This window comes from Leopardus geoffroyi, chromosome C2 (assembly GCF_018350155.1).
Source record: "Leopardus geoffroyi isolate Oge1 chromosome C2, O.geoffroyi_Oge1_pat1.0, whole genome shotgun sequence".
Classification (NCBI taxonomy): Eukaryota; Metazoa; Chordata; class Mammalia; order Carnivora; family Felidae; genus Leopardus; species Leopardus geoffroyi.
Window position 1 is genome coordinate 149977178 of NC_059333.1, and position 22818 is coordinate 149999995.

Here is a 22818-nt window from a genome sequence, read left to right on the forward strand (position 1 = left end):
AGGGACTCTTGGGATTACAATGAACCCGTTTGTGTTATCCAGGATAGTCTGTCTCCAAGTCCTTAACCAAATCACATTTGCAAAGTTCCCTTTGCCATATAAGGTGACAGTCACAGTTTCCTGGGATTAGGATATGGATATCTGTGGGGGAGGGGGCACTGTTCATCCTACCACACTCTGAAAACACCATTAAAATGAGAGTCAAGTCTTCGAACTGATTAACTCTAGAGAAAACACGAAGTTGCCCAGGAAGGGAAAAATAATTACAGTTTTCCGTGTGACTTAATTGGGAATAATGTTTATACGGTCATAGCAATGTAGTCACTGACCGTCAATCTGATTGAAAGTAAGAGATAACTATAGTGGGGGGGGGGGGGGGGGGGACGAGGAGGGAGAGTTGTTTGCATGTGAGTAGGGGGTGGGGAAAGAGCCACAGCTTCCTTACCGCCTGCGAGGAAGTGAACAGATGCCTGCAACCCAAACAATGCCAAGTGTGTATCATTTAGGGAAATAGAGGTTAATAATAAGTAGCTAAAACAAGGGAAACTCAGTTGCCTCTGGGGAGAAGAAAGTGACCTGGGATTACAGTAAGACTTTTGACTCTGAAAAAAATAAAAAATTGAACAATACTTATAGATTGAAAGAAAAGGAAGGTGAGGGGTATGGATAGGGCATGGAGTCCAGAAAGCAAGCTTTTGAAGACGACTACATAGCATGAAATTTAACGCCGGAGAGACTGCTACTCTGTCCCACTAAGAGAAGATTTGAAGAAACAGTTCTAACTCCCAGTCCACTGTGCTGGTTAGGACGCTTACCTACGTACGTCAGAAACTTAGATTAGCCACATGAAAAGAGCAGATGTCTTACCAGTGAGTGCGTATCTGGTGCAACTCAAGCCAAGAATCGCTCTTGGGCCCAGAAGCAGCTAGAGCCAGAGGCCCAGAGGCCCAAATGTGACCCTTGGAGCCCCTGCCCTGCCAGGTTTCTCCATCATTTTCCTTGCCGTCCTCATTACCGCCTAGTGTTGTTTGCTCCTTGGTCGTTGAGATGAGGCATCACCACTGCCACTCTCCGTTTCAGATGTCGAAATGTGTTCCTTAGAGAGGAACTCTTGCCTTTGCCGCCCCTTTTCTGGAGCTGTAGGGGAAGGAGACAGTTGGCTGTGGCTGGGGATAGTCACTTTGTGTAGAGTGGCTGCTACAGAGCAACCAGGTGGCACATGAACTTCACCCTTTCTTCCTGGGATTGTTAACTGTGTGATAGAGATTTATTTATTTATTTATTTACTTATTTACACACACACACACACACACACACACACACACACACACACACACACACAGAATGTGAGCAGGGGAGGGACAGACAGAGGGAGACACAGAATCCGAAGCAGGCTCCAGGCTCCGAGCTGTCAGCACAGAGCCTGATGTGGAGCTCGAACTCATGAACTACAAGATCATAGCCTGAGCCAAAGTCAGATGCTCAACTGACGGAGCCACCCAAGGCGCCCCTGGAATTTGATTTTACAAAGAGAGGCTGTACAGTTACTTAAAAGAACTAGTTAGCACCGTATCTATATATATAACATGGTAAGACATATAAGTCTCTGATATATTCTTCAGTGAAAACTAGCAAGGTATAGACTGTCTTCCACGCATATTTATATGTGTGTTGTGTATGTTTCACAGGCCCCCCCTACAGCGAACCTTTACGTATGGTGAGTTTCGAGGATACGGGATGTTGGGGAACTTTGTATTGTCTGTGTTGTACTTTTTACATACAAATACATGTATTTGTATTAATTGAACTTTTACAGAGTATAAGAAAAAATGACAAGAGTGAACTGGATCATTACTCCCTCTGCCTGACAGCACCACGTGGGCATTTGATTCCGTGATCTGTTTCACACATGGATATCTTTTTTATGGGCCCTGAAGGGAAAGGACCACGTCTTGAGTTTTTTCCCCTAGCTCCTTTATTGCCGAGCACAGTAAAATTTATATTACAAATGCTCAGCATATTGCATATGAACCAGGGGCTGAGTGAGTGATGCCTGTTTTCTCTTGAATGTTTACCTGCCATCTCAGAGATCACAGGGAAGGACAAAGGGGAGGGCAGAAGATCTGGCGTGTGCAACTCAAGAGGATGTGCTCCAGCCCAGGGCCCAGCTCCTAAAAGCCACTTCATGCTTCAGCCAGCAAGTGCTGCGCTGACGTCAGAATTCTGGTCGAAAAAGCTTTCACGCCTTCGGGGCAGACCCTGGGCTGTGTCGCTGCTCAGCGAGGTCACACTCCCTCCTGAGAAGGTGTCCTTCCCTGTTCCTCCCCACTCTCTTCCAGCACTTTGTGGGCATTGCACATCTATGATCAGTCATTTGTTCTTTCATTTCCTGGTAGAAACTAGGAAGTTTACGCCCCTTTGAGTTAATAAAATTTACTCACTGAATTAGTCATAAATAATGTATCTTAAGTTTGGGATATGAAATTAGCATCTGCTTCTACTTTTTGTGTTCTCCCTCTCAAAGATGGCTCCAGATATGTTTGTGGAAATCAGTTCTAAGCTACTTTAGCTATCCGAGTAATCAGATGGAGTATATATCTTCAGTGCATAAATTGCTCAAGTTTTAAACCTCTCTTTTTAATGACTTTGTCAGGGAGCTTATTCTCTCCAAAATTTCTCTCTCTCACGTATGCATGAGGGGGCAGGGGACACAGAGAAGTGGGCTTACATGTTGCTGAAATGCAGCATCTCTGCTTAAAACCGAAAAGGGCATTGCAGTCTCCTGGGACAGGTGACCAGAATAAATCGTATACTTGAAATAATTCACTACAGTGTTCTCCTCTGGGAGCCAAGTGCCAGACCAGTTCTGCCAGTGCTAATCATGGGGGTCTTTGGACCACTCTGGGTTTGGAGGAGCTGCGGCAAGTTTGTTTGTAAGATACTCTCATATGCAGAGTCCCTTCAGGTTTGGGGCAAAATTTCTTTTAAGGTTTATTTACTTTTTGTTGGTTTTGTTTTCTTTTAAATTTTATTTTAAATTTTTTTAAATTTACATTGGGGCGCCTGGGTGGCAAAGTCGGTTAAGCGTCCGACTTCAGCCAGGTCACAATCTCACGGTCCGTGAGTTCGAGCCCCGCGTCGGGCTCTGGGCTGATGGCTCGGAGCCTGGAGCCTGTTTCCGATTCTGTGTCTCCCTCTCTCTCTGCCCCTCCCCCGTTCATGCTCTGTCTCTCTCTGTCCCAAAAATAAATAAACGTTGAAAAAAAAAATTTAAATTTACATCCAAATTAGTTAGCATATAATGCAACAATGATTTCCGGAGTAGATGCCTTAGTGCCCCTGACCCATTTAGCCCATCCCCTCTCCCACAACCCCTCCAGTTACCCTCTGTTTGTTCTCCATATTTAAGAGTCTCTTATGTTTTGTCCTGCTCCCTGTTTTTATATTATTTTTCCTTCCCTTCCCTTATGTTCATCTGTTTTGCCTCTTAAGGTCCTCATATGACTGAAGTCATATGATTTTTGTCTTTCTCTGACTAATTTCACTGAGCATAATACCCTCCAGTTCCATCCACGTAGTTGCAAATGGCAAGATTTCATTCTTTTTGATTGCCGAGTAATACTCCATCATATATATACATATATATACGTATATATGTATATACGTATATATATGTATATACATGTATATATATGTATGTATATATATGTATATATATACATACATATATACACACACATATACACACACACGCGCGCGCGCACATACACACACACACACACACACACTACATTTTCTTTATCCATTCATCCATCGATGGATATTTGGGCTCTTTCCATACTTTGGCTTTTGTGATAGTGCTGCTTTAAACATGGGGGTGCATGTGTCCCTTCGAAACAGCACACCTGTATCCCGTGGAAAAATGCCTAGTAGTGCAATTGCTGGGTCATAGGGTAGTTCTATTTTTAGTTTTTTGAGGAACCTCCATACTGTTTTCCAGAGTGGCTTCACCAGCTTGTATTCCACCAACAATGCAAAAGAGATCCTCTTTCTCCACATCCTTGCCAACATCTGTTGTTGCCTGAGTTAGCCATTCCGACGTGTGTAAGGTGATATCTCATTGTGGTTTTGATTTTATTTCCCTGATGATAGTGATGTTGAGCATTTTTTCATGTGTCGGTTGGCCATCTGGATGTCTTCTTTGGAGAAGTGTCTTTTCATGTCTTTTGCCCATTTCTTCATTGGATTATTTGTTTTTTCGGTGTTGACTTCGATAAGTTCTTTATAGATTTTGGATACTAACCCTTTATCTGCTATGTCATTTGCAAATATCTTCTCCCATTCTGTCGGTTGCCTTTTAGTTTTGCTGATTGCTTCCTTCACTGTGCAGAAGGTTTTTATTTTGATGAGGTCCCAATAGTTCATTTTTGCTTTGGTTTCCTTCTCCTCTGGAGACGTGTTGAGTAAGAAGTTACTACAGCCAAGATCAAAGGGGTTTTTGCCTGCTTTCTCCTCGAGGGTTTTGATGGCTTCCTGTCTTACATTGAGGTCTTTCATCCATTTTGAGTTTATTTTTGTGTATGGTGTAAGAAAGTGGCCCACGTTCATTCTTCTGCATGTCGCTATCCAGTTTTCCCATCACCACTTGCTGAAGAGACTGTCTTTATTCCATTGGATATTCTTTCCTGCTTTGTCAAAGATGAGTTGGCCATATGTTTGTGGGTCCATTTCCGGGTTCTCTGTTCTGTTCCATTGATGTGAGTGTCTCTTCTTGTGCCAATACCATACTGTCTTGATGATTACAGCTTTGTAGTGTAGCTTGAAGTCTGGGATTGTGATGCCTCCTGCTTTGGTTTTCTTTTTCAAATTGCTTTGGCTATTCAGGATCTTTTGTGGTTCCATACAAATTGTAGGATTATTTGTTCTAGCTCTGTGAAGAATGCTGATGTTATTTTGATAGGGATTGCATTGAATGTGGAGATTGCTTTGGGTAGTAGCGACATTTTAACAATATTTGTTCTTCGTATCCAGGAGCATGGAATCTTTTTCCATTTTTTTGTGTCTTCTTCAGTTTCTTTCATAAGCTTTCTATAGTTTTCAGCGTATAGATTTTTCACCTCTTTGGTTAGATTTATTCCTAGGTATTTTATGGTTTTTTGTGCAACTGTAAATGGGACCGATTCCTTGATTTCTGTCTCTGTTGCTTCATTGTTGGTGTATAGGCATGTACCCAATTTCTATGCGTTGATTTTGTATCCTGCAACTCTGCTGAATCAATTCTAGCAGTTTTTTGGTGGAATCTTTTGGGTTTTCCATATAGAGTATCATGTCATCTGCGAAGAGGGAAAGTTTGACCTCCTCCTGGCCGATTTGGATGCGTTTTATTTCTTTGTGTTGTCTGATTGCAGAGGTGAAGACTTCCAATACTGTGTTGAATAACAGTGGCGAGAGTGGACATCCTTGTCTTGTTCCTGACCTTAGGGGAAAAGCTCTCCGTGTTTCCCCATTGAGGATGAGATTAGCGTTGGGTCTTTCATATATGGCTTTTATGATCTCAAGGTATGCTCCTTCTATCCCTACTTTCTTGAGGGTTTTTATCAAGAAAGGATGCTGTATTTTGTCAAATGCTTTCTCTGCATCTATGGAGAGGATCATGTGGTTCTTGTCCTTTCTTTTATTGATGTGATGAATCACATTGACAGTTTTGCAGATATTGAACCAGCCCTGCATGCCAGGTTTAAATCCCACTTGGTCGTGGTGAATACTTTTTTTAATGTATTGTTGGATCCGGTTGGCTAATATCTTGTTGAGGATTTTTGCATCCATGTTCATCAGGGAAATTGGTCTCTAGTTCTCCTTTTTAGTGGGGTCTCTGTCTGGTTTTGGAATCAAGGTAATGCTGGCTTCACAGAAAGAGTTTGGAAGTTTTCCTTCCATTTCTGTTTTTTGGAACAGCTTCAAGAGAATAGGTGTTAATTCTTCCTTAAATATTTGGTAGAGTTCCCCTGGAAAGCCATCTGGCCCTGGACTCTTGTTTTTTGGGAGATTTTTGATTACTAATTCGATTTCCTTACTGGTTATGGATCTTTTCCAATTTTCTATTTCTTCCTGTTTCAGTTTTGGTAGTGTATATGTTTCTAGGAATTTGTCCATTTCTTCCAGATTGCCCATTTTATTGGCATATAATTGCTCATAATGTTCTCTTATTATTGTTTTTATTTCTGCTGTGTTGTGATCTCTCCTGTTTCATTCTTTTTTTTTTCCCTGTTTCATTCTTGATTTTATTTATTTGGGTCCTTTCCTTCTTTTTGATCAAATTGGTTAGTGGTTTATCAATTTTGTTAATTCTTTCAAAGAACCAGCTTCTGGTTTCATTGATCTGTTCTGTTTTTTTGGTTTTGATAGCATTAATTTCTGCTCTAATCTTTATTATTTCCTGTTTTCTGCTGGTTTTGCATTTTATTTGCTGTTCATTTTCCAGCTCTTACTTAAGGCATAAGGTTAGGTTGTATATCTGAGATCTTTCTTCCTTCATTAGGAAGGCCGGGGTTGCTATATACTTTCCTCTTATGACCACCTTTGCTGCGTCCCAGAGGTTTTGGGTTGTGGTATTATCATTTTCATTGACTTCCATATACTTTTTAATTTCCTGTTTACCTTCTTGGTTAGCCCATTTATTCTTTAGTAGGATGCTCTTCAGTCTCCAAGTATTTGTTACCTTTCCAAATTTTTTCTTGTGGTTGATTTCGAGTTTCATAGCGTTGTGGTCTGAAAATATGCACGGTATGATCTCGATCTTTTTGTACTTACTTAGGGCTGATAGACCCAGTGTATGGTCTATTCTGTAGAATGTTCCATGTGCACTGGATAAGAATGTATATTCTGCTGCTTTAGGATGAAATGTTCTGTATATATCTGTTAAGTCCATCTGGTCCAGTGTGTCATTCAAAGCCATTGTTTCCTTGTTGATTTGTTGATTAGATGATCTCTCCATTGCGGTGAGGGGGGTGTTGAAGTCTCCTACTATTATGGTATTACTATCAATGAGTTTCTTTATGTGTGTGATTAATTGATTTATATATTTGGGTGTTCCACATTTGGTGCATAAATGTTTACAATTGTTAGGTCTTCTTGGTGGATAGACCCCTTGATTATGATATAATGCCCTTCTGCATCTCTTGATACAGTCTTTATTTTAAAGTCTAGATTGTCTGATATAAGTATGGCTACTCTGGCTTTCTTTTGTTGACCATTAGCATGATAGATGGTTCTCCATCCCCTTCTTTTCTTTTTTTTTTTTTTTTTTTTTAATTTTTTAGCATTTATTTATTTTTGAGGAGAGAGAGAGAGCACGAGCGGGGAAGGAGAGAGAAAGAGGGAGACACAGAATCTGAAGCAGGCTCCAGGCTCTGAGCTGTCAGCACAGAGCCCGACACCGGGCTCGAACTCACAGACTGCGAGATCATGACCTGAGCCTAAGTCAGGCGCTTAACCGACTGAGCCACCCAGGCGCCCCTCCATCCCCTTATTTTCAATCTGAAGGTGTCTTTAGGTCTAAAGTGGGTCTCTTGTAACAGCATATAGATGGATTTTGTTTTCTTATCCATTCTTTTACCCTGTGTCTTTTGCTTGGAGCATCGAGTCCATTGACATTTAGAGTGAGTACTGAAAATTATGAATTTGGGGCGCCTGGGTGGCTCAGTCAGTTGGGCGGCTGACTTCGGCCCAGGTCATGATTTCCCAGATCGTGAGTTTGAGCCCTGCGTCTGGCTGTGTGCTGACAGCTCAGACGGAGCCTGCTTCAGATTCTGTGTCTCCTTCTCTCTCTGTATCCCTCCCACACTCATTCTCTCTCTCTCTCAAAAGTAAACATTAAGAAAAATATGAATTTATTGCCATTATGTTGTCTATAGAGTTAGAGTTTCTGGTGGTGTTCTCTGATCCTTTCTAATCTTTGTTGCTTTTGGTATTATATATATAATAATTTATCGTTTATATTTATAAGTTTTATAAATATTATATAAATATATATATATTTTTCCCATCTTTTCTCCCCTCAGAGAGTCCCCCTTCAAATTTCTTGCAAGGCTGGTTTAGTGGTCACAAACTCTTAATTTTTGTTTGGGAAACTTTTTATCTGTCCTTCTGTTTTCAATGACAGCCTTGCTGGATAATGCAATCTTGGCTGAATATTTTTCTAATTCAGCACAGTGAATCTATCCTGCCACTCATTTCTGGCCTGCCAATTTCTGTGGATAGGTCTGCTGCAAACCTGGTCTGTCTTCCCTTGTAGGTTAGGGGCTTTTTTTCCCCTTGCTGCTTTCATGATTCTCTCCTTGCCTGAGTGTTTTGTGAATTTGACTATGATATGCCTTGTTGATGGTTGGTTTTTGTTGAATCTAATGGGAGTCCTCTGTGCTTCCTGGATCTTGATGTCTGTGTCTTTCCCCAGGTTAGGAAAGTTTTCTGCTATGATTTGCTCATGTAACCCTTCTACCCCTATTTGTCTCTCTTCTTCTTCTTCTGGGCCCCCTGTGATTCAGATGTTCCTTTTTAATGAGTCACTGATTTCTCTAATTCTTAAATCGTGCTCTTTTGCCTTCATCTCCCTCTTTTTTTCTGCTTCATTTTTCTCTATAAGTTTGTCCTCTGTATTGCTGATTCGCTGGTCTGCCTCATTCATCCTTGCCGCCGCGGCATCCATCCGTGATTGCAGCTCAGTTATAGCATTTTTAATTTCATTCTGACTAGTTTTTACTTCTTTTATCTCTGCAGAAAGGGATTCTAATCTATTTTCGACTCCAGCTAGTATTGTTATTATCGTGATTCTAAATTCTGATTCAGACATCTTGCTTGTATCTGTGTTGGTTAAATCCGTGCCTGTCATTTCTTCTTGCTCTTTCTTTTGGGGTGAATTCCTACCGAATTCAGTCGTTCAGGTTGTGCAGATTGTTGTGTTCATCCTCCAATCAGTTTTCTAGGTGTGTAAGATGGTTTAATGTTGGTCTGGCTCCATGTCATGGACGCGAGACACACAAAAAACTTCCATGCTGTTCCACCATCTTGGCTCCTCCCAAGGTTTATTTACTTTTGAGAGTGACAGTGTGAGTGGGGGAGGTGCAGAGAGAGAGAGGGGTACAGAGAATTTGAAGCCGGCTCCCCACTGAGAGCAGCGAGCCTGATGGGGGCCTTGATCTCCTGAACCGTGAGATCATGCCCTGAGCTGAATGAAGTCAGATGCTCAACCGAATGAGCCATACAGGTGCCCCTGGGGGGAAATTTTTTAATTAAAACATTAGCCTCTGTCATATTTGAGAAGGCCCAGCCTCTGACCATGAAGTTATTCCAGTATACAGGTTTGATAGATCACTTTATTTCAGTAGAATACACAGTTTTCTGTTGTCCAGTCATTTATGTCAAGTGAAACTTGTCCAGTGTCCCTCTCCGAAGTGGGGAAAGCCGGACTCCCATGGGCCCTGGTGTTTGGGCAGGGTGTGAGGGGGAAGGCTTGTGATGCAGAGTGGAAACCAATGCTCCAAGGCAGGGGGTGTGCTGGGGGGCACAAATACATGGGGAGAGTTCAGGCCAGGGCACGGTATGGACACCCAGGATCTCTTAGGAAGGGGCTGGCATAAGAGGCAGAAACCTGCACTAAGATAGTTCCTAAGTTTATAGCCCGAGAGATGGGACATATTTTCATTTGGGGTCGTGTCTGTGTGGGGGTGGCTGCTCATTAACCCTCAACCAGAACAGGTGTCGTGTACCTGGGCGCCGTGGCTCAGGTTCGCAGTCCACAGATGCCTCCGTTCACCCTGCTGGTGTGCCCAGGATGGGCCTTGCCACTTTCAACTTCTGTGATTTTCTGTTTTTAAAGACTTTTTTTTTTTTTTAAATTTTTTTTTTCAACGTTTATTTACTTTTGGGACAGAGAGAGACAGAGCATGAACGGGGGAGGGGCAGAGAGAGAGGGAGACACAGAATCGGAAACAGGCTCCAGGCTCTGAGCCATCAGCCCAGAGCCCGACGCGGGGCTCGAACTCACGGACCGCGAGATCGTGACCTGGCTGAAGTCGGACGCTTAACCGACTGCGCCACTCAGGCGCCCCTAGTTTTTCTGTTTTTAAAGCAGACTTTTAACTCAGCTGGTTTGTTGTGATTCTGCATTTGGTGGTACAGCACTGATCAATTTGGGAAAGAACAATTTTCCCCCATCAGATTTCACGGATGCCTTTATACTCCTCTTCCAGATTGTCTGCTCAGGTCGACTTTAATGAATCCTAGGGAAATGGCCACATGGTTGCATGATGCAAATACAGAATTATCCACAAGGAAGCCTCAATTTGGGGAGGTTACATTTGAATTTAGAACGTTGTATTCAAATCATAAATGATAGAAATATAAGTTGCTTTCAAAAGCTTGGGATTTCAAAGTAATACTCTCATATTATCTCTGCAACAGATTTTGAAAAAGTAATACTGTAATCAGGACACAATGACCGGAGCTGGGAACAGCTCATGCACATTAATATTCCCAGAACATTAAACACTTGAAAATAACTTATGGGGATGACTCCTTTAGAGATTTGCTTATAATTAATACAAAATAATTCTTAGATTTTTTTTTTTGATGAGTTGGTTGTAATTAAACGTTTATTTATTTTTGGGACAGAGAGAGACAGAGCATGAACGGGGGAGGGGCAGAGAGAGAGGGAGACACAGAATCGGAAACAGGCTCCAGGCTCTGAGCCATCAGCCCAGAGCCCGACGCGGGGCTCGAACTCACGGGCCGCGAGATCGTGACCTGGCTGAAGTCGGACGCTTAACCGACTGCGCCACCCAGGCGCCCCGAGTTGGTTGTAATTAATGCAAAATAATGCTTGGGTTCCATGGCTTAATGAGTTTTGATTTCTTTTGGAAGTGTTAGAGTGGAGTATTAAGAAGTTCTTACGATGGCGTTGGAGCAGGGGGCTGGGAAATGCTAGAGGGAGCACCATGTCAGATGTCTTTGTACAGCATCTCTCTGGAAGCTTATGCACAAGCAAGGCAGAAACCTTCTTGTGCTGGTCTACCTAGAGGGCTGCTTTTAGCTTTACTTCCTACCTTAGGTCCACCTGCCAGACCAGAAACAGAGTTGCCTGTGGCTTTCCCTGGGTGTTTGCCTCAGTGTTGAGACATCAGTCTTGTAGCTCACCACCCATGAAGGAGGGTCTCCCTTTTCCCTTCACACAGGTACATACCAGCTAGCATGGATGGAGAGAGGCAAGAGACACAGCAAGGGCCTGTGCACTTGCCCAGGGGTCTGGAGCAGAGCTGACCTAAGCCACAGATAGCTACTAAATCCCAGACTGGGTCTGGATGAGAGAGGAGAGGAAGAAAAAAAAAAAACCCAAAAAACAACAAAAGAGTGTCCAGGCCTTTCCAAGGAGTGGAGGCCTCTGGCTATGCTGTATACCAGCCTTCTTAGTGGAAGAAGAGAGTGGAAAGAGCCATATGTGTGTGTCCACTGACAGTCAAATCACTTGGAAAATTTTCACTCTGGAGAATATAGCCCTGGAAATATCCTTGAACTTCACTTTCTTTGGAGGTGGAGTATCTTTCTCTTGATTAGCACTTCTCTGTGGAGAAGAATGAAAGAACAGAAGTGGGAGAATGTTAACTCCCTTTCCTTCCCTTTGCCACCTCCTTAGATTTTTTTCCTCCACTTTAGTAAGATGCATCGTGTTTTATCTCATTCACGGAACTTTGCCAGTATTAGCTATCTAATCCTTGAGTCCCTTGGCATAAGGTGAGGGGACAAAGAGCAGTATCTCGCTTTGCTCCATTATGGCTGTCGGCAGCTGGTGTTGTCAGCCTTGTGCAAATGCACGTTCAAGCCCGCCCTTCTAAGAAGCAATATTTCGTGGGACGCCTGTGTGGCTCAGTCATTTGAACTTCAGACTTCGGCTCAGGTCATGATCTCACGTTAGAGTCCCACATTGGGCTCCTTGCTGACTGTGTACAGCCTGCTTGGGATTCTCTCTCTTTCTCTCTCTCTCTCTGCCCCTCCCGGACTGACTGCCTGACTGACTCTCTCTTTCTCTCTCTCTCTCTCTCTCTCTCTCTCTCTCTCTCTCTCTCTCTCTCTCTTTCTCTCTCTCTCTCTCTCTCTCTCTCAAAATAAATAAGTAAAACTTTAAGAAAAATGGTATTTCCTAACTCCCTCTAGGGGGAAATTCTGGACACAGTGTGGGAGCAGATATGTCCAAACCTACGGGTTTATGGGGAAAGTGCACCAAGAAAGATTGACGTCTTGAAGTTTGACTTCGGGCCACAGGATTACCAGTGGCTAGCGTCAAGGGCCTGGAGATGATCCAACTGGTGAACTTGCCTCAGGCTTGGAACTGTGGCAATTAAACACCCTTGACACCTTTTTCTTCTTAAATTCTAGTCGTTCCTTTTTACCTATAGCATGATTATATTGTCATGATTATTCCTTTATTAGTACCTTTTCTTTCCTCTATAACCCCTGAGCTGTCTGGGGTTTTCTCAATGCTCCTTGTCTTGCTTGTCTGTCTTGACTACTGTTTGGGAACTTTTCCAATTTCCCTGCTCATCTTTGACTTCAGCCTTTCCCAGTCTTGACTGCCATCTGCTTTCTAGGTTTTAATCTCCAATTGCTTTTGGGCTTTGGCTTTTGTATATTATCTCAAACTTACCGTGTCTTAAAAGCTCACTTGTGATTTCTAGAATACTCCCCATTTCTTCCAGTTACGATATAGTTCTATTCTTTATTGACCCTTTATGGCCCTACCCACTATTGCGGTCAGGTTGCAAATCACGCTTCTTTAGTGATGTGTCTGCCTTCCTCCTTGCTCCCCCCGCCCCACTTGATTATTGCATGACCACAGCAACCTACTCCTTGGCCTTCTGCTCTCATTTCCCCACTGGTGGGTCCCAAGGGGCTCCATAATATTTATAAAAGTACATGGACTTGGGAGTTATACATGGGATCCATTCACTTCTGTGTCTTGTACTTAACTCTGTGACCTTGAACACGTTACTTGAGTACTTGTTACTTGAGTTTTTGTTTTTGCATGTATGAAATGGAGATCTCAGCATCTGCCTCACAGAGCTGTTACAGAAGTCAGGTGAGGTAGTAAGTGTAAAAGCCAAGTAAAGGCCTATTGCCAGACACAGAGCAAGTGCTCAGTAAATGCTGCTATCATCCCAGCACAGACTGCATCTTCAAAGTATGGGAGATTTCCATCATCATAGAAGGTTCCATCCTGTCCCTTCCTTAGACTAAGCGACTACCATTCTGATCTCAATCCACATGGACACTTTTTTTTTCAGAACCTTAGGTAAGTGTATTCATACCACTGAGTTTATACACCTGTTTCTGGTGTCTATCAGCCTCCTTTTTGGGATTCATTCATGTTGTTGTGGGATTCAGTGGCTCATTTCTTTTTATTGCTGACTAGGATTCCATTGTATGAGTATATCTTAATCTATTCATCCATTTTCCTAGTGATGGACACCTAGGCTATCTCTGGCTTGGGGCTATTTCGAATAAAGGTCTAATGAGACTTTTTGTGGATACATGTTTTCATTTTACTTGGAAAAATACCTAGGATTGGAATTTCTAGGTAATATACTAACTGTATGTTTAAATTCGTAGAAACTAACTGGGGGCGCCTGGTGGCTCAGTCGGTTAAGCATCTGACTTCAGCTCAGGTCATGATCTCACTTTTCGTGTGTTCAAGCCCCACAGCGGGCTCTGTGCTGACAGCTCAGAGCCTGGAACCTGCTTCAGACTCTGTGTCTCCCTCTGTCTCTGCCCCTCCCCCACTCATGCTGTGTCTTTCTCTGTCTCTTGAAAATAAATACATGTTTAAACAAATTATAAATGAAAACTGCAACTGTTTTCCATTAGTAGTATATATGAGTACTGGTCACTCCACATCCTTACTAACATTTGCTGTTGTCTGCTTTTTTCATTATAATTATTTCTGTTTGTGTCTGGCATCTCGTCGTAATTTTAATTTGCATTTTTCTCATGACTAATGATGAACAATTTTCATGTGCTTATTGACATATCTTTTGTGAACTGACTGGTTAAGTCTTATACCCATCTTTAAAATTGATTGTCTTTTTATTATTGAGTTGTAGGAACTGGTTAGGTATTCTGGATTTAAGTTCTTTATTAGATACCTATGTTGTAAATATTTAATTTTGTGATGAAGTTTAATTTACTCATTTTTAAATGATCCATGCTTTTTGAGACCTTAGAAATCTTACCTGCCTCCTAGTTACAAAGATCTTCTCTTACATTTTATTCTAGAACCTTCACAGTTTTAGCTTTTATGTGTAGATCTATGATTCGTGTGAAAGTAATTTTGCATAGTATATGATGTAGTGGTCAAGGATTCCTTTCTTAATATGGGTACTCAGTTTTTCTATCCCTTTTTGTTGAAAAGAATTTTTTGTAAAGAATTTACTTGTTGAAATGTTTGTGACCATATACGTACGGGTCCATTTCTGGACACTGATACTGAAAATATTTGCATGAAGTCATTATTTTTCTCTAATAGGTGTATACTTCTTATCTCTATCTACTTAATCAGTGACTCAGTAGCAGAGTCACTGGTGCTCAGACCTTGGTTTCTAAATACAGTTTCTTCTTGAAAGAAACTAGGGATTCTTGGAGAAGTAGCTAATGCTCAATCTGAGGCAGGGATTTCTTATTTTTTGAAACCCTTCATAAAGCCTTTTATTTTATTTTAATCTATTTTATTTAATATTTTTGAGCCAGGAATTCTATTTACTTATTTATTTTAATTTAATTTTTTTTTTTAAATTCACATCCAAATTAGTTAGCATATAGTGCAACAATGATTTCAGGAGTAGATTCTTTAATGCCCCTTACCCATTTAGCCCATTCCCCCCTCCCATAACCCCTCCAGTAACCTTCTGTTTGTTCTCCATGTTTATGAGTCTCTTCTGTTTTGTCCCCCTCCCAGTTTTTATATTATTTTTGTTTCCCTTCCCTTATGTTCATCTGTTTTGTCTCTGAAAGTCCTCATATGAGTGAAGTTATATGATTTTTGTCCTTCTGTGACTAATTTCACTTAGCATAATACCCTTCAGTTCCATCCACGTAGTTGCAAATGGCAAGATTTCATTCTTTTTGATTGTGAGTAATACTCCATTGTGTATATATACCACATCTTCTTTATCCATTCATCCATCGATGGACATTTGGGCTCTTTCCATACTTTGGCTATCGTTGATAGTGCTGCTATAAACATGAGGGTGCATGTGTCCCTTCGAAACAGCACACCTGTATCCCTTGGATAAATACCTAGTAGTGCAATTGCTGGGTCGTAGGGTAGTTCTATTTTTAGTTTTTTGAGGAACCTCCATACTGTTTTCCAGAGTGGCCGCACCAGCTTGCATTGCCACCAACAATGCAAAAGAGATCCTCTTTCTCTGCATCCTCGCCAACATCTGTTGTTGCCTGAGTTAATGTGAGCCATTCTGACAGGTGTGAGGTGGTATCTCATGGTAGTTTTGATTTGTATTTCCCTGATGATGAGTGATGTTGAGTATCTTTTCATGTGTCGGTTGGCCATCTGGATGTCTTCTTTGGAGAAGTGTCTATTCGTGTCTTTGAGGTGGGAGTTCTTAAGATGAACTTGGGACATATTATAGCAGAAGTTAGGACACTTTCGAGGGGATGTCAGTAGCCTAAAATGGAAACAAGTTGAACATTTTTAAAAAAATGATTGAATCAGTTGAAATCCATAAAACGTATTCTTTAAACATCCACTATATTCACAATGATGCTACAAAATGAATTCATTAGTAACTGTTGGTAGTTTCTTGCTCCCTCACCCATTCCTCCATTAGTCACATTTGATAATTGCTGATACTCCAAAATCATTGGTCTGAAAACTGGTAAATGGCAACAAAGAAACATTTATCAAACATCTCTGTTGCCTTTCCTTTACAAACCGTATTTTATGATAACCAAATAGTTAAATGAAGATTCCTTATAGAGCAAAATGAGCTGAAAAAAGTACAAACAGAATGATAGAATTTGAAACTTACTATATTGCCACCTCTAATGAAATGATGGGACTAGACAGTGGTCGTTAGTAGGTAACATTTGATGGGGAATTTTATAATGATTGGGTTAGGCTAACAACCCCTGACCTTGATCAATTTTAACATTGTTAAGTGTGGAATAGCCAGACGGTATATCCTTCCAGATATGATGCAATACAACGTGCAGAGTTCCAGCCCCAAGTATTATTGCCAAAATAATTGAACCTGAATTAAATGGAGTCTCCGGTCACTGTAATTACCATTGTATAGGAAATACAGGGATAGAGGAATACCACCACAAGAAAATCTACAGGACAAGTGTGTTCTAACTTTTCCAAAAATAAAAGGCATGAAAATTGCAAGCAGAAGAAAGACTGTTAGACATTAAAGGAGACTTAAGGTCTGCAACCAAATGGAATGTGCGGACCTGGTTTATATCCTGATTTCAACAAACTAATCCTACAAAAGACAGTTTTGAGACAGTTGAGTTTTGGACGTAGGCTGTGTATTGCCTATATTAAGTAGGTTTCGTTTTATTGGGTGGTAATAATGCTAAAGAAAAGAACCTTTCTCTGTAGACTGTACAGAAGTGTTTACAGGAGAAATAAGATGATGTCTGGTATTTGCTTTAAATTCCTGAAAAAGATGAGGATAGATTAAACAAGATGAGCAAAAATGCTGATAATCATCAAAGGACTGTCTTGTGACTTTCTTTGTTTTCATAATAAAAAGTTTAAATGAGAAAAATGTGTGCTTTTGACCCTGAAGTGAACGTTCTGGAGATGAAGAACTTTGGATATATGGCTGGGAATAGACCACTTGACATCGTACTAATGAGCTTGCTGGCATTATCACTGCTGTGAAGAAATATTTTGTGTCCTGCTTCATGTCTAATCTCCTGTGAGCACCTTCCCTGACAGCTGGTGACTTCAGTGTGTCAAGTCAGAGCTTGGCATTTGTTGCCTGCTTTTTCACACAGCACGCTGGGAAGACTTTCCATCCCAGCAGGGACACGATGGCATTCGTTGTTTGCCCTCTTTCCTTGAAGACTGAGTGAGGTCGGGTAGATTGCTCCCTGTTGCCCACCAGCTGTTTAGTCTGAAGCAGCCTGGAGATGGATGTCCAAGGGTCCACTGCCACCTTCTGAGGAGTCATGTCCTTCTCTGCTGTTCACAGAGTGAGACTTCACCAGTACTCACCCCTCTGCACCTCGGACCATCTACATGGTGGTCACAAAGTGATCACGACCCCCCAGAGGAAAACGTCTTGCAGCATGCGGTTACCACGTCCTGTGTTTCAAAGCCCTTCTGCCCTATCTGCAGCCCATGAAGGCCAAGTGCTGATTCATGGCATGTGTATTAGCGATGCTGCCTAACTCAGACAAGAGCCCCTGGTCATGGACATGCCATAACGATCGCTTTGCTATACTGTGTGTCATTGGTGATACGTGTGATCACACCTTGTCATTGATAAAGAAACTTTGCCAGTAATTCATTCTACCTTCTCTTCAAGTGTATTTACCTTCAGCTTTGTGACTTGTACCGGTCTTTGCCATGAGCAGTACAACTTTGGATGAGGCCTTTGTAGTTTTGGTTCCTCTCTGCCGTCAGTGACAAAATTAATTACTTTCAAAGTCCAAGATTTACTCTGTTTACTTGTCTAGGAGACCTAACTTGCTTTACTGGAAATGGCAATGGCAGTGCTTGGAAAAGACAGTAAGGCTTAGATGGCTGCATTTGGCAGAGTTCCCATCCAATTGATCATCTGGGAACTAGGGACAAATGGATTGCAGGACCAATGAAATCCAGCTTATGGTACAGCTCCTTACCATGCTCCCCCCACCAACTGCTGTGTAAAATACGCATTTTTGAAGATTCACTTTTCCTAGAACATTCAGATGATCTCCTGATGCTAAAGGTCCTATTCACCATTTTAGGTTTGTAACGCTGCAGTGCTGTATATTCACCGCATTTACATCTGAATTGTTTTTTTTTTTTAATTCAAAGGCTAATGCTACATAATAGTATCAATAAAAATGCCAAATTAAGTGTAAACAGGAATGGCCCCTACCTGTGAAAATGTATTTTTTGTGACAGACTACATCAAACTGAAAGGTGCAGACCACCTGCACTGTTAATTTAATATGAGGTGTGCAGAGACACAACGATAGAACCTGGAAGTTTTTAAATTCCAAATTTCTTAAAATCATAATCGATCTTATATTTCAATATATTTTTGGAATGCATGCAAAAAAAAATGTCTCATTGGTTTATCCTCTTGGAATGACCCAATTACTCGTAGATCCTTATATCCCCTGGGTCCACCTGTCGTCCCTGACCTACACTGTGAAGAACTACTTTCAGAGAACCTGGGAGCAGGACGTTCATATGCAGCACGGGATCTTCCGGCGTCAGGCAGCCCTCTGTCCCTGTGAAGCCTGTTCATGTAGGATAGTGTTTCTCAAAGTGTAATTTGGGGAACCTTTGCATCATATCACTTGGGGAGCTTATTTAAGACGCACATCCCTAGGCCCTGTCGCAGGCTCCTGAGCAGACTCTGAGAGTGAGGCCTGGAAACCTGCATTTTTAAAACTTTCCCAAGGGTATCCGGTATGAGTACAGTTGAAGGACTGCTTAGAGTTTATACAACATAGAATACATATGCCTTTTCTGTTGGGTTTTTGTGACACTTTATTTATTCATTTATTTATCTGTTGAGAGAGAGCGAGCGAGCGCGCGGGAGAGAGGGAGAGTGGGAGAGAATCTTAAGCAGTCTCCACGCTGAGCATGGAGCCCGACTCAGGGCTTGATCCTGTGAACCTGGGATCATGACCTGAGCCGGAATCGAGAGTCGGATGCTCAGCCAACTGAGCCATCCAGGTGCCCCTATTTTGTCGTTTATGAGGCATGTTTTACCCTTCTTTTTACCCTCAGGACTGGTCCGTCATGTCTGTGACCTGTTCACTGAAACTGCCACGCTGTGCTTGGATGTGGATAACAAGAACCACAGTGAGACGGCCGCCACCCTGCTCTTCTCCCTGCTCGATATTCTGCACGGCATGCTGACCTATACGGCCTGTGTCGTACGGCTGGCTCTGCAGGTATGGCACCTCCCCTCCCACGTCTGGAGCACCGCACCGTGTGGTGCTCCTTGTCTTTCATCGTCTCCTACCTAAGCTTCCTCTGTTGTGTCTTTATGTTTGAAAAAGAACGTATGATGCTGTAGAGAAGGACTACCAGGTAAGCCGTCTTTGGGCGACCAAGGTCAAGGACGGATAATGTGATCACGGAATCTGAGAGGAAAGCAGGAGAGGCCTGTGGAAAGACCTAACCAAGCTCTGGCTGGGGAAGTCCCCCGATGGAGGGGATCATTTGCCTTACAGGCACCCTAGGGCCGGCCACGCATTGTGCCATCTTTCCTGTCTAGGGGTGGCGCTCCAGCCCACCCTCACCAGGATGAATTAGCTTGTTAGGGTCAGTGGATTGAGATTTTAGGCACGCGCGCACGCACACACACACACACACACGCAACACACGTGTTTGTGTACACACACATGCATACATATACAACACATAAACTCTCTCGCTTTCTCTTATGAGCAGTAACTAGGACTTTGAGGACTAGAAGTGTGTTCAGTGCCCATGGAAAAGTCAATTCACCCCAAACTATAACCTGGATTTACTTAGCATCGTGCTATAAGGAAGGCCAGGGATGTGGGTTTATTGAGTACTTTCTGTGTTGGATGTTAAGTGCCTGCACATGCCTATTTCTCTAACCAACTGAGTCTGCTGATACTTAGATTATGTGAAAGCACACAGCCAGTATGAATCCATGGCTGTATTTTAAATCCTGGTAAAATTACAAAAGATGTACATCAGGTGGTAGCCGCATCTCGCCTTGGGTGGGTGCAGAAGCTCGAGTTGAAACCAAGCTGTTTTGGTTCTTTGCCAGGAGTCCTAGCAGTGGAGCCAAGAATGATTCCCCAGACCCCGGTTAACCTCTGTTATTCATCATTCTGATAAATGCTATCGTTTATCCCCAGTTGAGCTGGTCAAGTCTTTAGCTTGTCTAGTGTGGTTTAATAAATAATTCCAAGATCCCCTCAGTAAACATAATAGCTAGTGTTTAACCCAATCTTGAAAAGCCGGTAGATGGAAATGGCCTTCACACTACCTGGTTGTATTTATTTGCTCATCTTTAATGTTAACAGCACTGTTAAGTACTTAGGAAATCCCAAATTATGGATTTCTCTTAGCTTGTCCTCTCTTTTCTAGAGGTTTTTTGGAGAATGTTGTTTCTTATTCCAGTTTTTTTTAATGCTTTTATTTATTTTTGAGACAGAGAGAGACGGAGCATGCACAGGGGAGGGGCAGAGAGAGAGCCAGACACAGAATCCAAAGCGGGCTCCCCACTCTGAGCTGTCAGCATAGAGCCTGACGCGGGGCTCGAACTCACGGACTGTGAGCTCATGACCTGAGCTGAAGTCGGACGCTTAACTGACTGAGCCACCCAGGCACCTCTCTAATTTCAGTTTTTGTAGTGATTTTAGGTAATTCTTCAAGGTGCAGTCAATAGGTACTCTTGCAAGATGCTTTGATGATATCAATCTGTAAAAGATGATGTTTTGTAGATTGTAGATAAAAAGGATCAGACGTTTAAAAATTCCACATTAGAAATCATTTTATTACAAAGGATAGATTTTCAAGGGTTTTTAAAAGAAAGCTCCTTAGTACAAAACATTTTCTAATTCGTTTTTTTTTTTTTATATTCTATTGTACCGATAGATCATTGTGTCTACTTCTTAAATTTCTTCCCCACCACTGTATATTTTACAGCTAACATCTTTCTAAATCCTCCCCCATAACATCTGCCATGTATTGCTTTTGGCCTTGACCACCGACTTTGATCTTCATAATACCTGGTGTCAGTCTGACAGAGGTAGAGTCTTTGAGACTGAATTTGGGGAAAGGGCTGGGAAAAGAAATGGCATGTGTATCAAAGGCCCATCCTCCTTGAGCACAGGCTGTAAGTACTTTCCAAACCTTCAGTCACCTCTTCCATTTATAAACATGCTCCCCACTGGAGATTCTTTTGCATTCAAAACCTGATCTACTTCTAACAGGAACGACTGTAAAGTAAAAGAATTGAGGGTTGCCAGCCTTTAAAATGATAGGCGCCTAGCTTTTCTTTTCAGGGAGGAGAGTGATATGATTGATGCAGGAATATATACCAGGGAGGCAGGGACCATGGGAAGGCGGGTGTTCGAATCTCCATCAGGAGTTCAGTCCCTGCCTCCAACATGCCTTGTGATTCTAAATCGGTCCTAGTTTAACCTCTGGAGGGTTGTGTGGGAGAGATGTGGAAGCAGAGACAAATACATGCTCCAGATTGGCTGGTGTGGTATGGGCCTCGCAGGCTGAAATGCCTTGGATACAAGTCCCAGCCACACCACTTTCTACCTATATGACCCTGGGCAAGTTTCTTCACCTGCTTAGTACTGTTTCTTCATCTGCAGAGTAGAAATGGTAAAACTGGGGGCACCTGGCTGGCTCAGTCGGTCACACTACCAACTTTGGCTCAGGTCATGAGTTGAAGCCCCGTGTCGGGCTCTGTGCTGACGGCTCAGAGCCTGGAGCCTGCTTTGGATTCTGTGTCTCCTTTTCTCTCTGCCCCTCCCCTGCTTGCGTTCTTTCTCTGTCTCTCAAAAATGAATAAATAAATGTTTAAAAAAAAAAAAAAGGTGAAACTGCTGTGCAGGGTTGTCCCAAGACTTTACTGAGAGACCAAAATGTATGCAAATATATGTAAATAGGAGGTGCCTTGTATATACCCGGCTTAGGGAAGGTGAGCAGTAAATGGTTGCTATATCATTAACAGCAAGAAGAAGAAAGGTGCCCGCCTCACATTCCTGTTTACAGAAGGCTTCCTGTGGCCCATGACTTCCTCCTGTCTGTGTCCTGGCACATGGGAGGGTACTCGGGCCATGTTTCCTGACTAAACTGACTCCTAGCAGGCTTGTGAAATAATTTATGGTTTGTTTTTTGTACGCATTAGTCTGGAACAGGGCTGGGTTACCGTGATTTCAGCAGGGATCCAGAGAGGAAGGGTGTTAGCGGTCAAGGAGCTCGCGGTTTCGTCGGGAAGACCGTCACCACACAAATGGGGAGGAAATCATCATCCCGTTACGTTTGCGAGGGTGTGGCTGCTGGAGGTACGGGATGCCGCAGCGTGAAGGTGGGAGAGGAGAGCCTAACTTGACGGGGGTGGGGGGGAGCCCAATTCAGGATTAACATCCAGGTCACCCGACTCCCCAGTCTGGTCCTTGACTATCATTTGTGAAGTGATGGAGAGCCATTCACCTGCTGTTTCCGTGCAGAGTTGGTGTTGCCGAAAGACTGAAATGTGGCCATGAGTCAGTCCTCCTTCGACTCACACGCACTTCAAGGCTATCCTTGGTGGGAGCCGTATCTGTTTGGAGTATATCTTTAATATTATTATTATTTTTAAAAATTCTTTTAGTGTTAGTTATTTTTTGAGGGAGAGAGAGAGAGACAGAGTCAGAAGCAGGTCCCAGGCTCTGAGCTGGCAGCACAGGGCTTGATGTGGGGCTCGAACTCACGAACCACGAGATCATGACCTGAGCCCAAGCTGGACACTTAACTGACTGAGCCACCCAGATGCCCCTGTTTTCAGTATCTCTTGAAATTATCCAGTTGGTCTCCTCTGTGGCATT

At 42.5% G+C, this 22818-nt stretch overlaps 1 protein-coding gene across 4 annotated transcripts in view; it reads left to right on the forward strand.

Moving 5' to 3' along the window:
- ULK4 (unc-51 like kinase 4) overlaps nt 1–22818 on the forward strand; it is a 583089-nt gene that overhangs the window by 382454 nt on the left and 177817 nt on the right. For all 4 annotated transcript variants that reach the window (XM_045436431.1, XM_045436432.1, XM_045436433.1 and 1 more), the window contains one exon: nt 19019–19185. In XM_045436431.1, coding sequence (XP_045292387.1) covers nt 19019–19185 — 167 coding nt within the window. The remainder of the gene's footprint in view (nt 1–19018; nt 19186–22818) is intronic.